The following is a 22240-nucleotide window of genomic DNA, read 5'->3' as shown; positions in this document are numbered from 1 at the left end:
CTAACCACCATGTTATTTGAGGGCTTTCTGTACTATCATATCAGTAAATAAAGCTTTAATGTACTGTATAAAAAGAGGGAAAATACATGAAAATAAAGATACATGTATTGTTAGACATTGTACACGTACACAATGTATACACTTTCGCTTAATGACCAATTCAGTTAACGACGGCGACGCTGGTCCCAATTGTCGTCGTTAAACAAGGATTGGTTGTACTGTACAAAATGTACATAAAAAAAACTGACAACAATCCTACACAACTGCAAGAAAAAACACCACGATACTCTGAAAATAATAAAGGTAATATGAAAAAGACGATGGGAAGTGAAACAACTTAGCTAGGCCAAAAAGTAAAAATCACGACTAATACAGACCTTATTAAAAAAGGCAAAACAAAAAAAGATAGCAAATTAATTTAACTATTTCCTCTCCCACATAGGACCTAACCTTGCGAAGCCATTTGCCTGTGTCAGATTCTGTTTTAGACTCAAATACACCTGCTGAGCATGTAAATCTTGTTGAAAATTTGGAAGATCAAAATATTTCCTATGAAAGGGTTAAAGTTATGACAAAGAGTGACCCTGTTTTGAGTAAAGTGTTTCAGTGTGTTCAATTGGGTTGGGTATCTGATCCTGTTATTTCTGAATATGCAGCAGTTAAAGCTGATTTAAGTATATATGAAGATGTGTTCCTATTTAGGAATAGAGTTGTTATACCAGCTGAGTTAAGAGGTAGTGTCCTTTCACAGCTGCATGTAGGCCATAATGGTATCAGCGCTATGAAGGCTGAAGCTAGGAATTGGATATGGTGGCCTAAGTTAGACCAAGATACATCAGGTTACTAAAGCCTGTTCAATTTGTCTTAAAAAATTTCAAGGTTCTCAGGAAGTTTCCTTATCTTGGTCTGACATGGTGTTGACTCCATATGGACTATGCAGGTCCAATCAATGAAAATTATTTTTTAGTAATTGTGGATTCACACTAAGTTTATGGACGTTCATGTAACAAAATCTACTTCTACAGTAACAATATCTATGTTGAGAAAAACTTTTTGTAATTTTGGGTTACCTAACATAGTGGTTTCAGATAATGCTTCATCTTTTGTATCTGAGGAAATGGAGACTCTTTAAAAAGGATGGAATTAAACCTATGACTCCTGCCCCTTATAACCCATCATCCAATGGTTTAGCTGAGAGGGCTGTAAAAACTTTTAAGGAGAGACTAAGTAAATTTAAGGAAAAAGAGTAAGTTTGAGAAGTCTGAGTATAAGATTAATGATGCTGTTTTTGTTAAGAATTATGGCAAAGGTCATTCATGGTTGGAAGGGAAAATAATTGAAGTTCTTGGTGTGAGGACTTACAAGGTTATGTTAAAGGATTTTGGTAACAATGGTTGGAAGAGACAACTTGTTAGAAGGTCTAGCAGAGTTGTGAAACCACCTGATAGATTGAATCTCTAATTTTTGGTGTTGTAATGTGGAAAAGGGATGTGGTAAATTGATATTGATTGTATTATTGCTTTATTTTTATTTAACAGTAGGCTTGTATTAGTGTATAAGAATTATATACTTATATCGTAGGGTGCCTACATACCATTCGATTCTCGTATATTTGATACGTCACCGTGTAACAAAGGTTTTGTCTTTGAGTTGAAACTGTTATTTCCTAATTGCCTATGTCCAGAATACATGAAAAAATACTTTTATTCATTTCTAATTTTGCTCTTGTGTTCAGGATAATGATATTTATGAAATTTACATATTCTCATAGGGACAAAGTGGTATATTGGAAATTTGATTTGAACAAAACAAACACAAAACGATATAATGCAATAATAGCATTTATTTATTCTAGATTTACAATAGAGAGACAATAGACACATTAGAAATGAGTAGTTCTAGATTTACGCTTATACTGTAGATTACTTTCACGAATCTGCCCCCAAATATAGTCTCCCATCATATTTTCATTATAAGACCCTTGGTAGCGGCGTTCAAATTCCAAAATATCCTTATGGAAGCGTTCGCCTTGCTCCTCAGAGTACGCTCCCATGTTTTCCTTAAATTTATGAAGATGGGCGTCAAGGATATGCACTTTGAGGGACATCCTGCAACCCATTTTGCCGTAGTTTGTCACCAAGGTCTCAACAAGCTCCACATAGTTTTCGGCCTTGTGATTCCCCAAGAAGCCAAGAACTACTGCAAAAAAGCTGTCCCATGCTGCTCTCTCTGTCCTTGTGAGTTTTTTTGGAAACTCCTTGCACTCCATTACCTTTTTTATTTGTGGACCAATAAAGACACCGGCTTCAACTTTCGCTGCAGACAACTTGGGGAAGAAATCTTAGAGAAATTTGAAAGCTGGAGACTCTTTATCTAGAGCTCTGACGAATTGCTTCATAAGGCCCAGTTTTAAGTGTAGTGGAGGAAACAGTACTTTTTTGGGATCCAACAATGGCTCCCATTTTACGTTGTTCTTCCCCACACAAAACTCGGTTCGCTGTGGCCAGTCACGCTTGAGGTAGTGTGACACGGTATCCCTGCTGTCCCAAAGGCAAAGATAACAAGGATACTTGGTAAAGCCGCCTTGGAGACCCATTAGGAAAGCCAGCATTTTGAAGTCTCCTATAACCTCCCAACAGTACTCTCCATATTTCAAGGCATCTAACAAAATCTTGACACTGTTGTATTCCTCTTTGAGCTTGACAGAGTGGGCGAGGGGAAGAGATGGGTACACATTCCCGTTATGAAGCAGCACTGCTTTGAGGCTCCTACACGAGCTGTCGATAAAGAGTCGCCACTCTTTGGGGTTATGGGTAATTCCAATTGCCTTAAACAGACCGGTCACATTGTGGCAAAAGCAAAGCCCATCTTGACTAGTGAAAAAGCTTGAAAAATGCTGGTGACGCTTTCTCTGACCTGATATGTGCACACTCTCATCTAGCAAATTCCACTGCTTGAGTCTCGACGTCAAAAGCTCGCCATTTGACTTCGTGAGGCCAAGATCTCTGATGAGGTCATTGATGTCTTCTTGGTTGGGGTAGTATGGATTTCTGTCATCAGTTGCGTCTCTGAACTCTGGATCAGTGTCTTCATGCTCTTCTGAACTACTATTCTTTTGTAAACACTGCTGCTCTCTCATGGGAGGAGTGGGTACGGGGAGCTCAGAGCAGTGTGGCACTGGCGCAATGGATGACAGAAGATCAGGATATATGATAGCAGGCGCATTTTTGCCTCCTCGACGTTTGGAAGGGTCTACCATACAGAAGAAGCAATTGCTTGAGTGATCAGTTGGTTCCCTCCAAATTCGGGGGACTGCAAATTTCATAGCTCTGTTTTCCCCTCTGTACCAACCTGTAAAAAGCAGAATGAAAACATAAGTATAAAAATAAAACGAATAAATTTTGCTATAAACTATTTGTAAATAAAATTATATATATATTAGTTTTTTTCTTACCTTCCAGAGTTCTTTTGCAGAGATCGCAGGTGAAATGAGGTGCCCAAAGTTTGTCCTGATCCCCAACAGGCATGCCGAAATATGCTTTGTAGGCCTCGCGCATTTTTGGTGATCTTTCCAGAGAGTACTTTTTAGCTCTAGTTTTGATAAACTCGCCACAGACGTAGCAAAATGCGTCTGGCGGATGCTTACAACCTCTTGACGCCATGCTGAAAGAAGGCAGATAGGAATGACTGATGACGAACGAATTGTCTACGCAGAGACGGCTAGAAGTAAACTGACCCGTTTAGCATACGTTCCCTGCATTTATACTGCCATCTACGTTGCAAGAATGTTCTAGAAGTTTGTGGAACGTTTCGAAAGAATTGTTTTGAATGTTCTGGAGTCATCCAGAAAATTCTTTAATTTTTTTTCCCACCATATTAGTGTGGAATTTGTTTGAATTGTTGGGGATAATTGAAACTAGCCTATTATAATAGGCTAGTTTAAAAAAATCGCTGGCCAGTCTAGAATAATCAAAGTTTTAAGAGAATAATCATTATTTTCTTAACTTTGTAGATAAAAGGAAATAGAAAATAACATTTATTGACCAAAGACAGAAAAAAGTCAAACATATTATAAAGTATATTTGATACTTTAAAATATGTTTAAATGCTCTATAACATCTATTAGCATTATTCATATAATTAGATCCTTTATAGACGTCTTTTGTTTTTGTTTCAGGTACTGATACTATGACATCAATCTTGTGGTTTTTTACGATTGTCTACCGAGGACTCCCAATAAAGAGCAAGATTGTTCCGTTTTTCCTTCAATTCCTCAGCCATATTGTTACAGGTATTGGGTAGGTCTGTTCCTTCCCTGGCTGAGATTACCACTCTTTTGTCTGATCAAAAAATTTAACAATAGACCACTTACATATCATTCCTGTGAAAACAAGGTAGATGTCATTACCCCAAATCATTTCCTTATTACAAAGGATTACAAAGGCGGAGCATGCAGACAGGAGACCTTTTGGTCCATATCTAGGTCGGATGTGAAAAAAAAAATCATAATAATAATAAAATAATGAATAAAAACTATAATAATGAAAATTACAAATAAAATACATAAATAAATGCATAGGTATAGTTAGATAATAAACAAACAGGTAAATAGTAAATAATAATAAATTGACATAACTAATAATAAATGAAAATCAAAGACAAATGATAAAACAAAAAATAATCTGTAATCATTACAGCATCTTGCTTAGGTGTTTATCCAAATGATTCTTAAAGCTTTGAACTGAACTACATTGTACTACCTGTGCAGGAAGTTTATTCCATTCATTAACTACATGGTTGGCAAAGTTGAGGTCATTACTGATAATTACGCCAAGATCTTTTTCACTATCCACTTTTGTTAACGAATTTCCAAATAACTTGTAATCGTACTTACTGTTATTTTTACCTATGTGCATTACCTTGCATTTACTTGTGTTAAATTTCATTAGCCACTTTTCAGACCATTGCTGTAATTTATCTAAAAATTGGTTAAAGTGATCATTTGCCATTCCGCACCGTTTTGTATCATCAGCAAATTTGGAAACAGTAGATTTTAGTCCATGGTCTATATCATTTATATGTACTATGAATAGAAGTGGCACAAGAATGGAACCCTGAGGAACTCCACTTGTAACATTTTTCCATCTAGAAGTTTTCCATTTAAAACAACTCTGTTTTTGACCATTCAACCAATTACTAGTCCAACTTAATAGGCTACCACTTATTCCGTGTAAAGCTAATTTAGTAAGTAGTCTTTCGTGTGGGCCGGTATCATAAGCTTTTGCAAAGTCTAGATATATTAAATCTATATTTTTCTTTTGTCATAATTCGAGATTACTGTTGTAGAATTCGAGTAAGTCACGCAAGAACGTTTCCGTCTGAAACCATGCTGGCTACCATTTATCAAATGGTTACTTTCTAAATGATGTTCGATATCATCTCTGATGATAGTTTCCATTATTTTTCCTACGATTTAAGTCAAACTTATAGGCCTATAGTTATTTGGTTTCTTTTTGTCACCTTTTTTGAATATGGGAGTAACATTAGCTAGCTTCCATTCTCTTGGGACATCTCCGGATATGATGGATTTCTTAAAATAATTTCTAATGTAACAATCTCATTTTTCATTTCCTTTAAAATTCTTGGATGCCAATCGTCAGGCCCTGGCGTTTTATTAACTTTGAGTTTATCTATACACCTTTTAATTTTTCTTTTGTTATATTTACCGATGAGAGTAAAAGGGAAGAGATAGGTAGTATGTTTGTGAGAAGAAAGATGGATGTGTTGGCTTTGAATGAAACTAAGCTGAAAGGGAAGGGCGATTGTAAGTTTGGGAGTGTAAGTGGGAGGTTATCAGGAGTGAAGAGAGGGCGAGGGAGGGAAGGGGTGGCTATTCTAGTAAGTGAAGAGATAGGTAAACGTGTAGTGGAGTGGAAGGAGGTTTCCTCAAGGATAATGTGGATGAAGGTGAAACTGGGAAAGGAGATGTGGGTTTTTGTAAGTGCATATGGGCCTGGCAGTGAGAATAGTGTAGAAGAAAGGGAGGCCTTTTGGATAGATTTAAATGAGTGCATAGAGGGTTTAGGGAGAAATGTAAATGTAATAGTACTGGGAGACCTTAATGCTAGGGTAGGAAAGGATCCAATTGATGGAGTGGTTGGGAAATGTGGAGTTCCAGGAAAAAATCGTAGTGGAGAGTTGATGGTGGAAATGTGTCAAGAGAGTTGATGGTGGAAATGTGTCAAGAGAGTTGATGATAGCAAATACAGTGTTTCGGAAGAAAGTCAAGCATAAGTACATATGGGAGAGGGTGGTGGAGGGAAGGGTGGTAGATAGAGCGCTAATGGACTATGTAGTGGTAAATAGGATTATGATAGGAAGAGTTAAGGATGTACATGTGCTATGGGGAGAGGGTGGGGGAACATCAGATCATTTTCTGGTGGAAGGTAAGTTGAGAGTGAAGGACAGATGGAGAAAGAGGAAAGGGACAAAAGGTAGGGAGGTTCTTAGAGTGAACTATTTAAATGAAGAGGAAAAGGAGAAGGAATACAAGAAGAAGCTGAAGGAGGAGTGGGAGGGAGTGAAGGATAGAGTAGAGGTAGGTGTGGAGGAATAGGGATGGTTCAAGGAGGGAGTCACAAAGTGTGCAAGGATGGTGTGTGGAACAAGAAGGACAGGAGGAAATAGAGGGAAGGGTAGTGAATGGTGGGATGAGGAAACAAAGGTTGTAGAAGAGAAGAAGCAAGCTTACACAGATTGGTTACAAAATAGGACGAGGGAGTCATATGAGAGGTACAAAGAAAAGAAAAGAGTAGTAAAGAAAAAGGTAAAGGAGGCAAAGAGGAGAGCAGATGTAAAATGGGGTAAGAGTATGACAGAAAATTTTGAAAGTAATAAAAAGAGGTTTTGGAAAGAAATTAAGAGAGGAAGAGGAGGCGAATCAAGTAAAGAAAAGGTAAAAGGTGCAGATGGAGAGATGATAATGGAGGAGAAGGCAGTAAGGGGAAGATGGGCAGAATACTTTACGGAGTTCCTAAATGTGAAGGAGGATAGGGAGGGAAAGATAGCTGCAGTGGGAATGATAAGAAAATAACCGTGATGAGTGAGGAAAATGGAGGAGAAATAAGGAAGGATGAAGTGAAGGCAGCAGTTAAGATGATGAAAGGAGGTAAGGCACCTGGTCTGGATGGATGCCATGCAGAATGTCTTAAAAAGGGAGGTACAGTGATGGTGGACTGGTTGGTGAGGTTATTTAATGTTTGCTGGAGAGAAGGTAGAGTGCCGGAGGACTGGAGGAGTGCTTGTATAGTTCCACTTTACAAGGGAAAGGGGGACAAGTGTGAATGTAGTCGTTTCAGAGGGATGAGTTTGTTAAGTGTAGTTGGGAAGGCTTATGGGAGGATCTTGATTGAGAGGATTAGGAGAGGAACAGAAGGAGTAATTGGTGAGGAACAGTGTGGATTTAGGACAGGTAGAGGTTGTGTAGATCAGATTTTTGTGGTAAGACATATATGTGAGAAAGCTATAGGAAAGGGGAAGAATGTTTTTTGGGCCTTTATGGATCTGGAAAAGGCTTACGATAGGGTAGACAGAAAGGCACTGTGGGAGGTTATGCGGATATACGGGATAGGAGGAAAGCTTCTCGGAGCTGTCAAGAGTTTTTATGAGAGTAGTAGAGCTTGTGTCAGGATTAGAAATGGAGAGAGTGAGTGGTTTGAGGTAAAGGTGGGACTTCGTCAAGAATGCGTTATGTCACCCTGGCTGTTCAACTTATACATGAATGGGGTAGTGCGAGAGGTGAATGCAAGGGTAGTGGGTCAGGGATTGGAGATGGTTAAAGAAAATGGAGAAAAGTGGGAGGTGAGCCAGCTGCTGTTTGTGGACGACACTGCGCTTGTGGCAGGATCGGAGGAGGGATTGAGGAGGTTGGTGACAGAGTTTGGGAGAGTGTGTGATAGAAGAAAGCTGAAGATAAATGTGGGTAAAAGTAAGGTGATGAGATGTACAAGGGGTGAAAATGGCAGTAGACTGGAAGTGAGCATTAAGGGAGAGAGGCTGGAGGAAGTGGATAGTTTTAGATACTTGGGTGCAAATGTGGCAGGAAAAGGTGGAGTGAAGGTGGAGGTAGAATGTAGGTTGAGAGAAGCGAGTAAATGCCTTGGTGGTTTAAAAAGTGTAACGAGGTATAGAAATTTGGGAATGGATGCTAATAGGAGACTGTATGAAGGAGTGATTGTGCCAACAGCACTGTATGGAGCAGAAACATGGAACATAGGAGAGGAAGAGAGGAGCTTGAATGTGTTTGAGATGAAGTGTCTGAGAACTATGATGGTGGTTACCAGGCTAGAGTGAGAAATGAGGAGGTGGAGGAGAATAGGGGTGGAAAGGGAGCTGGGAGATAGGGTTGATGAAAGAGTATTAGGATGGTTTGGACACATGGAATGAATGAGTGAATAAAGACTAGTAAAAGAGGTATGGAAGGCAGATGTGGAGGGAGTGAACATGAGGGGACGTCCTAGGATGAGACGGATGGATGGGGTGAAGGGGTCTTTGGGTAAGAGGGGAATGTCTGTTGAGGAAGGACGGGAGAGGACAGAAGACAGGAGTGAATGGAGAATGGTTGTATATGGAAGATGTTGTGATGCATGAGGTGGAATGGACGGGGGAATGGGGGGTGAGGTAGTGTGTGTGCGAGCAAAAATTTGGATGCAGCCCGAAGGGATTTCTCCCCGTCCTCTCCTTTATATGCGGGGGACGGAGAGGGGGGGTCGCCGATTTAATGAAGTGGCCTTGCTGTGGATGTGCTGTGTCCTGCGACATTGCTTCTGACCCAGGGCAGTGGACAGGGTGCAGGGATGACCCATCATCTAGGAGGTGCTAAGATGGGAGGGAGGGTGGAGGGGTGTGGAGTGTTTTCGGGGATGGAATGGGTGGGAATGATTTTATGCCTTGTCCTTTTTGGCTACCTCCCTGGTAAAGGGGAAAAAGCCTTGGTATATGTATGTATGTAGAAATGAGTTAGAATTTTTGCACTAGTCTTACTAACTCCCAAATGTCCTCCTTCCCCATCATGAGCAATACCCAGGATCTCCTTCCGTAATGGGTTTGGGACCATTATTTGGTGACGGACAGACCAAGGGTAATTTGCAGGGGAATCAGTAGGACGGAACTTTCGCATCAATATGTCTGAGCTAAGGGAATAGCAGTTAGATTCAGACTTGGCTTCCTCTTCACAAATATCTCTACGGAAACAACTGGCTAGTTCAGGGTCCTCTTTTTGGAGATGAATGAGCTTACTCCTAGTGACTGGGGAGGAACCGAAACTATCCAGGGTGGTAACATTGTCTCCCTCAGTGTCATTTTCGCTATCAAACCTATTATGAAGGTCACCGGGTGGAGAAGTTTCAAAAAATTTACCTAGATTTAAATCAGCAAGGTCAGGCTGAGTAGGAACATCCTCTGTGTTCTCACTAGGTTGGGGGGTAATTACACCAACATGAGCATCCTCTTTATGCTCGCTAATCTCTGCCTCCACCCTGCGGCTCATGCTACGAGTAACAGCACATGCAGGGAATATGCCCGCAATGTCTGCCTCTAGTTGGGAAGTATTATTCTCGGCAGAGGGACACGAGGAGACTATGGCATTAGGTAACATCGTGCCCCCGGCGAGGTAATTTCCTATCAGGAGTGAAACTCCTGCTACAGGTAACTTGTCGACTACTCCTACCTGGGCATAACCTGTCCTAACATCTGACTGCAAGTATACTTGGCATATAGGGATACGTGACCCGCCTGTTAAACCGTTCACAAGGACCCAATTCCCAGTATAACATGCATCTATCAAAGCAGCCACATCTTTTGTAATTAGTGATAGGGCTGAGCCTGTGTGTCTCAGAAGCTTGATAGATGTGGGTGGGCTATCTTGATCAAGGGCCACTGAACCAAAAGAACAGAATGGTTCAAATGTTGATAACATAGGTGGGGAAGGATTATCTGGGACAACTGATGGGGTAACAGCAGTGAGACAGGGCTCCAAAAAACTTTCCGATTGCTCGGCCACATTGATAGAGAGAGAGGGGGACCCTTGGAGAGGAGCCTTTCTTTGTTGTAGTTTGAAACATTCATCAACATGTCCTGGCCTTTTGCAATATTTGCAATAGCTCCTGCCTCCAGTAAGGGTAGATTCCCTGGTCTCACTATCAAAGGGCTTACCTGAGGTAGATGAAGCAGATGATGAGTGGGCCGGCGGTCGAGGAGGCTGTGGAGGTCCGATTGGCTTGGAGTCCCTCGTGGGGGGGGGAAGCTTTGGGGCAAGGTAGGGTGAGACCTGGAATGCATTCTAGGATTAGTTAAATGGTAATAGTCGGCCGCTGGGCCAGCCTCTGCCAAGGTACGAATACCTTGCTGATCCAAGTTGGCTCGCACATCTGGAGGGATATTATTTCTAATATCCTCCATCAATATTAACCCTTTTCTCCAGGTCTACGTGAGCCTTCTCGCTCTCCACCCACCGGGTGAACAAGCAGAGCTTTCGTTGGAAGTACTCCACGTAGGTCTCCTGGTTGGATTTCCTACATTTCCTGAATTGTTGCTGTTAGGCTTCAGGAACAAGCTGGTATGCTTGTAGAATATTATATTTAAGTACATAATAATCACTACTCTGACTCTAGGAAAGTGCAATAAATGTGTCGAGAGCTTTTCCCGAGAGGGCACCATACACCATCTGCATACTGGCTGAATGGCCATTGGTACATACGTGCTAACTTCTCGAAAATAGAAAAGAACTTGTCTGGTTCGTCCTCGTTAAATTTCGGAATATTAGGTGTTTTTTCTATACCATGACTTTGAGACTTGAGTCTCTCTATTTCTAGTTCCAACTTCTTAAGTTCAACCTGTAAAGCTAAATCATTTATGGGGCTAGCACCCCCAACATCTTTCCGTGAGGCGAGGACGAGTTTATTTTCCTCCAAATACTCAAGAATTTTGTCTTTCAAGGGGTTCTTATTTAAACCGGAGCACTCGCTTATTTGATAATGATGTGCTATCATCTCTAACTCTGGTTTGTTAAGCTTCCTTACCTCTTCGGCTGAAGGCGTCTTTACGAAGTTCTCCAAGTTGAACATGTTGAACTAAGATGTTGGATGACAAGGAATGACAAAATGTTGCTTATTAGCTAGTTGGCAACCAATTGAATTAATGAAATACGTATAATAGGGATTGGCCACACGTATGGTAATGCAACTGTTAGCTGGTATCGCAAGAGCATGAAATAATGGCAACAATTCAATAGCTTACCACAAAAAATCTCGGCGATGAACCACACCCGTATGGGCATTCTAACAATATAAATGCATTAATGGCTACTATCCCGGTCGTAAGGCCCCAACTTGTTACACCTCCCATTAATGCCCAATCTTAATTAGAGAAACAATCCTACCTCCAATCATTGATGAACCATACTGAGCCCAAATGGCAGGTTAACAATATACTGCATATCAAATATAAATCTGTGTAGTACTTTCAAGCACGTATGTCAATAGTTTTAGGTGACCGGTGGATAACTCAAAGGGGCAAGTTAAGCCAAAACTATAGTGTTCTAACATAAATAATTTACATATTCACTTAGCACTACACACACACATATTTTATGCCTACCCGGACCACTTGTTAGCACTAGGGTCCACCTAACACTTAACCTAGGGATTATAGAGGAGCGGGAAGTGTCCACTCTATACGGGTTCAGAAATCAGAGAGAGAGTAAGAATGAGTATACCTCATGACTGCGGTCACCATGGGGGGGGGGGCACAGTTGCCAACTCACAAACCGTTATCATTTATTTTATTACAGGCAGGGTGAGTGGAATAACATAATATACATACAGAGATCATTAACATATTAAGGTACAATATACAATATGAACAATATCCTAGCTAACTAAAATAAAAGGATAAAGGAATAATACACACGGAACATAGAATATTGTATTTCATACGATAGGTAATTCAGGAAGACGAAAAAATTGGGGCGTGGCTACAACTACCCGTAGAACAGGTGGTAACATGAAAAGTAAATCTATTACAAGGAACACAGACTTGCGGCCACGCAACATTATGCAATGGGGGACGGAGGGGGGGGACGGAGGGGGGGGTCGCCGATTTAATGAAGCGGCCTTGCTGTGGATGTGCTGTGTCTTGAGACACTGCTTCTGACCCAGGGCAGTGGACAAGGTGCTCAGATAAGAGGGAGGGTGGAGGGGTGTGGAGTGTATTCAGGGATGGAATGGGTGGAAATTTTATGCCTTTCCCTTTTTGGCTACCTCCCTTGTAAGGGGGAAAAAGCCTTGGTATATGTATGTATGTAATTGTCACCAAGAAAATCAATCAAGCGACTACCTAATGGCCATGTTCAAGGGTCATCCAATCAATGTCAGTAAAATTGAAATCACCCATTATCAATAAATCCCGGTTGCAGAAGCTAGACAGTTCTTGAAATAACAGTTTGTCGTCTTGATGTTTGGTGATTTGGAACAAGTCCCTGAATGGGAATCAGAAGACTTTCTCTTCTCAACTTAGTCATGGACCATAGGGATTATTTTTATGAAGAATTTAAGAAACGATGGCTGACAGTACTTGGTCAGCTAAAGGGAAAGGGATAGAGCTGTGTACCAGATCAAAAAGCTGGGAAAAAGGTGACATTGCTTTTTTGAAACTGCCTTTTAAGACCAGACCCTTCTGGCCCTTATTTCGTGTTGTTGAGACCTTTCCTGACCAAGACCATGTGATACATACCGTCTCTGTCATTAAGCCCGATAGAAACTATCAAAGTCAACATTAGACTTTTAATCCCTCTGGAGCTCCATACTGAGTTACATTCCCATCATGAGGATGAATCCCCCTGGGGATCCCATTTTGCAGGCTAGAGAGTTGGAGCCCTTCGAAGAGGCCTCTAACTTGGAGGTTATTTCTTTGGAAAACTACTGTTGCTCCAGAGCCTTCCTCTTTGAGACCTTCTCATAAGACTGCGCTAGCCTCTAGAGCAAGGGTTCTCAGCCTTACTTGGCTCATTCACCCCTTTCACCATTTGTCTGAATGTCATTCCCCCTCCTTTCTAAGATTGCCTGTTTCAAAAAGTGCATTCTAAATAATATGCAAATATTACTAAAAACCCTTTTATTTTTTCCAAATTAGTACAGACACTCCTAAACTTACGTTTTAGTTACGTTCCAAACGGCCGAACGCAAGTTAAAAATATACGTAAGATGTTACTGTACTATACATCTGTAAATTCTATTACCATATCTTATAAAACACCCCTAAATCATTAATTATACACATAACATTGTAAAATAATAACATTAATTTCAAATAAATTAAATTCAAGCAACATATATTGAGATGGTGGTGGTGGAGGAGGAGGAGGAGGCAAGGCACGTTCAGTCTGTCGTTTGTGCCATGTAAACAATGGACGCAGTGTCATGCGTAAGTATCATTTGAACTACGGAGCGCGCGCTAACCTAAAAAATTCACTCAAAATTTTTTTTTTTACAATCGGTTCAAATGTAAAATCGAAAAAACATAACGAATGAACGTAAGTAGAGGACCGTCTGTATATATTTTTTCCATATTAGTATAATTCCAGCCCAGGTGACAGGCCAGATAGGCCAAAACCTATAATTCCTTTCCTCACCGCGTAAACTGACTGTGGTCATAAATCACCCCCAGCAAACCCAAAATTCCCCCCTGGGGGTGAATTTCACCCCTAATGAGAACCCCTGCTCTAGAGACTAAGTAAGGTCTCTAGCACTTAAAAGGTTACTGTAAATTTTCCTCGAAGGTGTTGTATTTATCAAACTTTCTTTTTGTTGTCGGGGAGGTTGTAATTATTATTGGGAACATTAGTGCTTACCTCGGTTCAGGAACTTTCCCTCGAGGTGTTATTTTCTTTCGATTCAGGAGCCTACCCTGAAACTTCGAACTATGCCTATCGTAACTTTAAATAAAATACGATTAAACTCCCCTCCCTTTTATTTATTAAATCTATGAAGTAATTTTGGTTTGATAAATCTGGAAACTAAGAAACTACTTAAAGTAAAAGTTAACCCATGGCTTCGAGCTTTTTTCAAACACGCAAGAGTCCCACCGAATACGGCCACTATCATCGGGTCAACGGGAGATCACCCAGAGCTTTGGTTCCTGACAGACCACTTAAAATCAACGGCAAGGGACTTCTTTACATCTTCACATCAGAAGCCTTCAAGTTCAACCTTATTTCAGATCCACTAGTCCGAGAATGTTACCAAGTAAGTTCTCAGACTTCCTCATGAATCATTAAACCGTAATTACCATAATACCAATATAGATGGAACAACTTCAGGAATGAATTAATTAAATGATTACCTGGCCTTAGAAAATCCAGACATCATGGGAATAGTGGAAACTAAATTAAAGTGTACTCCACCACCCAACACTGTTGTACAAGGTTTATACAACTGCTGGACAAAGAACAAAGGATAAAAGGGTGGCGGAGTATTAATTTTGACTTGTAAAGATTTAAATGTAACAAACATAACTGAAGGAAAAAATAATATAGAATCAATTATAATCACAGTTGAAAGCAAACATAGGAAGAGTAGAAAATTTGTAGTGGTGTATGTGCACCCCAAAACACAGTCCTGGACAGAAAGTGATCACTCCAAAACATTATCAGATACAAAATATGAATTAACTAATATACTGAAGGACAGGAAACAGTAATTTTGGGTGACTAATTCAAAAGAAATATGATGGGAGGAAATTACAGTGAAGGGTGGAGAGGAACTCTGGGGCAACGTCCTGCTCGACATGACCATTGAATACACAATGACTCAGTGGATAAGGGAAAATACCAGATACAGAGGAAGTGAAGAACCATCAAGGCTGGATTTAATACTTACATCTGAGCATGAAATTATCGATAAAATTTATTACAAAAGTCCGATAGGAAAGAGTGACCATGTACTAATATAATTTGAGATTAATCCCTTCAAGACGAGCCAAAATCTCGCAGGCAGCATTAGCTGCCAGACGTGCAATGTTGCGTCATAATACTCGCATTATAAAAAATAAAGTCTCCACTGTATTAATCGTTTTCTCTTTCACCCGTGAATTTTGATAACCATAGAAGATATGATGAAGCCAGTTTACAGAGTATGGGGGTCACACAGGTACAACTACAATAAATATAATCAAGACACCGACGTCAGCATCCTCACGTACCCACTTGCTCCTCACGACACCTACGTAGGCGTCACCGTATGGAAGGGGTTAAAGAGCAAATGGATCAGAGCAGAAATGATAGACACAGAATAGGAAGACTAATGTACAACAAAAATTGAGAAAATTCTTTCGCAACGCAAACTGGGAAAAATTCCTAAATGAAGAAACAGGGATGGAAGAGAAATGGAATATACTAAAAGATATTTACAATGTAAATTTACAATGTAAATAAATACATACAACAAAAAATGGAAAGAACATACATAAAAAGCTGCTACAACAAAAGGTGTAGCGAGGATAAGGATAAAAGAGACAAAGCTTGGAAAAAATTGAAAAGAGACAAGAAAACAAGCAAATGGCAAATGTACGTCAAACTAAAAAACGAGTATGTAAAAATACAGAGATGAAGAGAAACTAAAAAAGCAAGGAAGATCCCAAACTATTTTACAGGTATGTAAATGGCAAACTGAAGAACAAACAATAGAAAAGCTGCACCAAGGTAGACATGAATATACAGAACTGGAAATGGCTGAAATTATGAAAAACCATTTCAAATCTGTATTCATAACTGAAAACTCACCTACCTGTGAGGAAATAGAGAGAGATCCCCCTCAATGAAAGAAACAATTGTAACAAAAGGAAATCAGCGACCAAATCAAAACCCTTGACATCAGAAAATCACATGGTCCAGAAGGAATTGCAAATTGGATACAGAAGTCCCTCAATTAACACAGATTCAATCACACACGGATTTGATTTCAAAACCACCTCAAATGTAGAGAACCGTTTTAAAATTCGCACCGAGTCGGGCACCCATACACACACGCGGCAACATCGCAAACATTTGTGGTGACTTTCTATTTTACCATATACAGTCGATCCTCAGATAACGCGGTCATTATGTACTGGGAACTGCTCAAACAAGGGTGTGGGGCGAGGGGATGGGTGTGGGGCGAGGGGATGGGTGTGGGGCGAGGGGATGGGTGTGGGGCGAGGGGATGGGTGTGGGGCGAGGGATGGGTGTGGGGCGAGGGGATGGGTGTGGGGCGTGGGGTTAGCGGTGGGTGGCTGCCTGTCATCACAGGAGGGAGGGAGGGAGGGGGGAGGGAGGGGGGAGGGGAGGAGAGGGGGAGGGAGGGGAGGAGAGAGGGAGGGGGAGGAGAGGGAGGGAGGGTGCGGAGAGGGGGAGGGAGGGAGGGAGGGTGAGGAGAGGGGAGGGAGGGAGGGAGGGGGAGGAGAGGGGGAGGGAGGGGGAGGAGAGGGGGAGGGAGGAATGGAGGGGAGGAGAGGGGGAGGGAGGAAGGGAGGAGAGGGGGAGGGGAGGGGAGGAGAGGGGGAGGAGAGGGGGAGGGAGGGAGGAGAGGGGGAGGGAGGGAGGAGAGGGGGAGGGAGGGAGGGGAGGAGAGGGGGAGGGAGGGAGGAGAGGGGGAGGGAGGGAGGGGAGGAGAGGGGGAGGGAGGGAGGGGAGGAGAGGGGGAGGGAGGGAGGGGAGGAGAGGGGGAGGGAGGGAGGGGAGGAGAGGGGGAGGGAGGGGAGGGAGGGGAGGAGAGGGGGAGGGAGGGGAGGAGAGGGGGAGGGAGGGGGGGAGGGAGGGGAGGAGAGGGGGAGGGAGGGGAAGAGAGGGTGGTAGGGGGGTAGCCAACAAGCTTTAACTTGCCGCTTCCACTACCCATGCCGTGCTATTGTGAAATTTTGCCGCCCTAACCTGTTGAGGGGCTTTGCTTCCACCACTCGCACAGCATTATCGGAACTTTACCGTGTTAATGTGTTTAGTGTTTCTTGAAATATTTACCGCATTATCCAAAATTCACGTTAGAATAAACCGCGTTATCTGAGGAACGACTGTATATATTTTGTATTTTACTTATATTCATTTCATTTTATTTTATTATTATATTCCACTTTACAATATTTCATTATTGCTGTTTTATCTCACTTTGATCATTTATGTAAAGTTAAGGTTGTTTGTTGGTTCCAATCCATTAGCGGTGCGCTTGATTTTACCTGTTCCCACGACCTGCACGGTGACCCATTCCTCAGTCTCTCACCATTTGTCGTGCTGGTCAGTTGCTCTGGAAGTCGTGTTCATTACCCCTCCACATGGCACCGAAATGCTCCTCTAAGCCAACAAAGACAAAGATTCAAGGAAAGGATGGAAAAATTGCTAAGCGAGAAAGGAAGTGGATGACGTTATCAGAAAAAATTGTCATTTTGGACAAACTGAGAAGTGGTATGTCTTAGAGAATATGGACTTAATGAATCTTCTGTGCCAACCATAAAAAAATGTGAAAAGGACATCAGACATGCTGTGACACATTGTACTCCTGTTTCTGCTAAAGTGGCACATCACATCAGAAATATGGCACTGAATCAGATGGAGAAAGGCCTGAATGTTTGGATCTAAGATCTGAATCGTCATCATGTTTCTTTACACTCGCTCAGTATCAGAGAAAAGGCCAAGAAAATGTATGACTACTTCAGTGAAAAGTGTGAAGAAAAGCGACCTTTTGTGGCCAGCAAAGGCTGGTTTAATAAGTTCAAGAAGAGGTTCGCTCTGCACAATTTAAGAATCATGGGAGAGTCAGCTTCTGCTGATCACGTGGCAGCAGAAGCTTTTCCAGAGAAGTTGGAAAAGATAATTAAAGACAATGGATATTTACCAGAGCAAGTATTCAATGCAGACGAAACAGGACTTTGGTGGAAGAAGATGCCAGCTAGAACATTCATATCTCAAGAGGAAAAACAAGCGCTAGGATTCAAAGCCCAGAAGGATTGCGTTTCCCTTTTGTTGTGTGGAAATGCAGCTGGACATATGATCAAGCCTATGTTCCTGTACAGAGCTAAGAGACCACATGCTCTTAAGGGGAAAGACTTAACCTCTTCACTCCGGGGCACATTGCACGTCTGGCAGCATTAGCTGCCCGACATGCGATGTTGCGTCATAATAATCGTATTATAAAAAATAAAGTCAGTGCACAATCGTTCGTTCTCTTTCACCCGTGAATTTTGATAACCATAGAAAATATGATGAAGCCAGTTTAGAGAGAATGGAGGTTATGTAGGTACAACTACAATAAATATAATCAAGTCACTGACGTCGGCATCATTGCATACCCACTTGCTCCTCATGACGCCTACGTAAGCGTCACCGTATGGAAGTGGTTAAACCAGCTGCCCGTATTCTATCGAGCAAATGAGAAAGCCTGGGTAACAGCTGCACTGTTCACAGATTGGTTCCACAACTGTTTTGTGCCTGAGGTAGAGAGATATTTTACAACTAAAGGGTTGGATTTCAGTCTTGCTTCTTTTTGATAACTGCCCTGGCCACCTCGATTTGCTCACGTTTGCTCACCCCAACATTCAAGTGGAATTTCTTCCCAAAAATACCACTTCCCTCATTCAACCTTTAGACCAAGGGGTAATTGCTGTGTTGAAGGCCAAGTATGTCTCTCGCAACTTTTCTAACATGTTGAAAGCAATTGATGAGGAGGGAGAGGAGGGAGAGGATGTAAGAACGTGGTGGAAAAAGTATGACATTGCACACTGTATCTCTATGGAGTAAATGTGCCACAATGAACTCACTACACATTGCATGAATGCATGTTGGAAAAAGTTGTGGTTGTCTGCAGTCAATGATTTTACTGGTTTTCCGACTGCGGATGCTGAAGTCTTCAAGATAAAGAGCTACGCTAGAATTCCGAGTGGTGTCGGATTTTCAGACATGAGGGAGCAAGAAATTAGTGATGAATTGTTGAACCACACAGGGGAAGAACTAACGGAAGAAGAAATAGAAGAATTGCTACATGAGGAGGAAACAGAGCAAGAGGAGGAAGATTGCGGCACACCACCACCAACTTGGACTTTAGATAAACTTTGTGAAGTTCAAAGAAGTTTGAAACACACAATAGATCTATTTAAAGCATATGATCCATCCCTAGACAGAGCTCTGAGAGTCAAGAATAGCATGGAAAGTGGTTTCGCTCCGTATTTGGAAATTATCAAAGAACTGAGGCGAGAGGTTGAACAACCAAAAATCACCGCATTCTTCTCTAAACCTCAGCTGACGACATCAGCCAGCTCTACTCAGCCAACGACATTAGGCAACTGTAGGCCTACTCACACTGCACTGGATCTCTCGCCTGGCTCCCCTGCTTCCATCACCTCCACCCAGTCCACGTACTGTGACGACTCTGATTAAGGTAAGCTATGTTTGTGATATCAATTCAATTTTGAGTGAACATTATTCGCATATATGATTAAAATAAATTTTCTGTATGTTGAATATTGAGAGTTATTTGGTGTTTATTTCACAGTGGTACAGCCAATAGCCACAGCCGGGAGAGGGGGTTGGGATGAGTGGTCAGCTGACGGGAGGGGACAACATGGCGGAGCGAATCCACTTCCATGACTTGAGCAAGGTAAGCTGTGAGCATCACTATATTGACACATTCTAAGATGTTGTCACATACATAATTTTTATTTTTATTTATGCTTAGTAGCCCATGAGTGTTGAATTCTAAGAGTTGTTTGGGTATATATTTCATAGAATTCGAGTGATGGTGGTGGTGGCCAGTGACACAAACAGGCGTCAGGACAAGCCATCTAACGGGAGGAGGGAGGGAAGACGGGAGGGAAGACGGGAGGGAAGACGGGAGGGGACCAGGAGGTGGCAGGGGTGTAGCTGATCAACTCGCAGTGACTCAGGCGCAGACTACAATATATTTACATTATTTTGTATATTACATAGGATACATAATAAATATTATATTTGTACAATTGCATTTGCATTATTCTTTTTAAAAATTAATTTGTATGATGTTATAAATGAACTTGTACAATGGATATAAGCTGTGAGGTAAAGTGTTCTGAAGCTTAGGTCTACATTACCTTCCTGCAAGCTGCAAAAACTACCTAGGGTACAGTATATACCGGTATTTAATATGGAATGTCAGCATACGTGGATTTGGTCATACACGGTAATTTCAGGAACCTAACCCCCACACTATTTGAGGGACTCCTGTACTGAGAGAATGCATGTTAGAATTAAAAGACAAAATATACAATTAAATTCTCACTTAAAGAAGGAAATGTGCCACAGGACTGGAAAAAGGCAAACATTGTACCAATTTATAAGGGAGGAAACAAGAAGACCCATCAAATTACAGACCGGTCTCCCTGACAAGCACAGTAGCAAAAATTTGTGAAAAAGTAGTCAGAAATAGATGGGTTAAACATTTGGAAGAAAAAACTATACTGAATCCAAATCAATTTGGATTCAGACAAGGAAGATCATGTACTACAAACTTTATCTGCTACTCAAAAGTGGGAAGTGAAATTCAATATTAAGAAATGTTGTACAGGTAGTTCTCGATATATGCGACTTCGATATATGCGAATTCGCGTATATGCGATTCAAGAATTTGCACCACTTTTCGATATGTGCGGGGATATATTCGAAGATATGCGATTTGACCTAAAAAAAAATAAATAAATAAAAATAGTCGCGGCCGATTATTTTTTTCAAAATACCTATTATATATTTGAAGTTGGTGCGCATAAAGCCGTGTGGTAACACTGGCTGCATCAGATAGGTAGAGCTGGCATCACTGCGGCGTTATCACAACCACAACGGCAGCTGTACAGACGGCATCGTCTTAGGCATCCTTCCTGTTTCATAGGCCAAACCATTGTCTTTCTGCAGGTAATTAAGCTTTTTTGATACACAAATTATTTTTTTCACAAACAAATTAATTTTTGATACTTATTACTGCCCCAATTAATTTCGTCAATTTTCACTCTCTGCAAGAATTATCGTTTATTCTCCGCACTGGATAAACTCTAAGCAGTAAGCCTGCCTGTGTATCTCCAGAGCACATCAACAGTCAGTTTAAAGGTCAGATAGCAACAGATATACCATTCACTAAAAATCATCGAAAAAGTACGACCTTTAAAGGTCAGATATCAAGACTTCAATAACTTTTTGTATTTACAGTTAATGTACATAAAAAAAACATACTGACAGTATTCTATATAATTCCACCATCTACATCTTATCAAATTTGGCAAAAAACAGTTTTGTCTTCATTTCACTGCGTCGTCTGCTATTCGAAACATTCCGCCCGTGCGCTTCGGGAAAGGTTCGGGGAATTCCGCGTTCGTGACGTCACAGTTGCCAAACAAACAATATTGTTATTCTGAATAACTAGACTTCGGAAAAGTGGTATGCGAGGCGCAATTAAAAGTGAATTTTCTGAATAAATTCTTCTGTAATAGGTAAAAACTTTATTTGTATGCTTTTAAAAAGTACTTTTTCGAGCAATACAATGATTCTTAGCGAATGGTATATCTGTTGATATCTGACCTTTAAGCGTAGCAAGCAGTCTGAAATGTGAATTGTAAACAGACTGATTTTTCAAACAGCTGAAGAAAATACGCTTGGCGAAATAAGTGATGCACCACTCAGCCCCTAATCCATTGCCTTGTGCTAAAATGTATGTAAACATATATGAGATGCAATATGTAAGCCCTTTGCAAAAAAAAAAAAAAAAAAAAAAAAAAAAATCCGAGTTGAGAACGTATCCCCCTTTTTCCCATAGGTTCAATAGTTCGATATATGCGAATTCGTTATGTGCGGAGGGTCCGCGGAACGGAACCCCCGCATATAACAAGAACTACCTGTATAATGGAATTTGGAAAAAAGTAAAAACAGAATATCGAGAGATTATAAAATTGGCGAGGGTCAAAAAAGTAAACTCCAAAAAAGATCTTAGAGTGATGATCAAAGACATGACATCGGATAAGTATATTAATAAAATAGTCGGAGAAACCTATAATTTATCGAGGTCAATAAACGTGGCATTTGGATATTTGGACGAGGAAATAATTTTTTTTTTAACTACACTAACAAGACCAAAACTTGAGTACACAGCAACACTAGACACCCAGTACCAAAAAGAATATAAAGAGCAACAGCAAAACTGGCACC

At 41.1% G+C, this 22240-nt stretch overlaps 1 protein-coding gene across 1 annotated transcript; it reads right to left on the bottom strand.

The window, feature by feature from the left end:
- Positions 1 to 2326: 2326 nt before the first annotated feature.
- On the bottom strand, positions 2327 to 3785 carry LOC143022823 (uncharacterized). Its single transcript, XM_076181203.1, has 2 exons — positions 3455 to 3785; positions 2327 to 3351 (listed from the first exon to the last, which is right to left on the bottom strand). Exons 1-2 carry the CDS (start codon positions 3660 to 3662, stop codon positions 2342 to 2344), a joined length of 1218 nt encoding a protein of 405 aa, XP_076037318.1. The 5' UTR covers positions 3663 to 3785; the 3' UTR covers positions 2327 to 2341.
- Positions 3786 to 22240: the final 18455 nt, after the last annotated feature.

Source organism: Oratosquilla oratoria, unplaced genomic scaffold (assembly GCF_046742065.1).
Source record: "Oratosquilla oratoria isolate Oo_2021 unplaced genomic scaffold, ASM4674206v1 SCAFFOLD192, whole genome shotgun sequence".
In the NCBI taxonomy this organism is placed as follows: Eukaryota; Metazoa; Arthropoda; class Malacostraca; order Stomatopoda; family Squillidae; genus Oratosquilla; species Oratosquilla oratoria.
The sequence above is the reverse complement of the archived record's forward strand: the minus strand, read 5'-3'. Positions and strand labels throughout refer to the sequence as shown.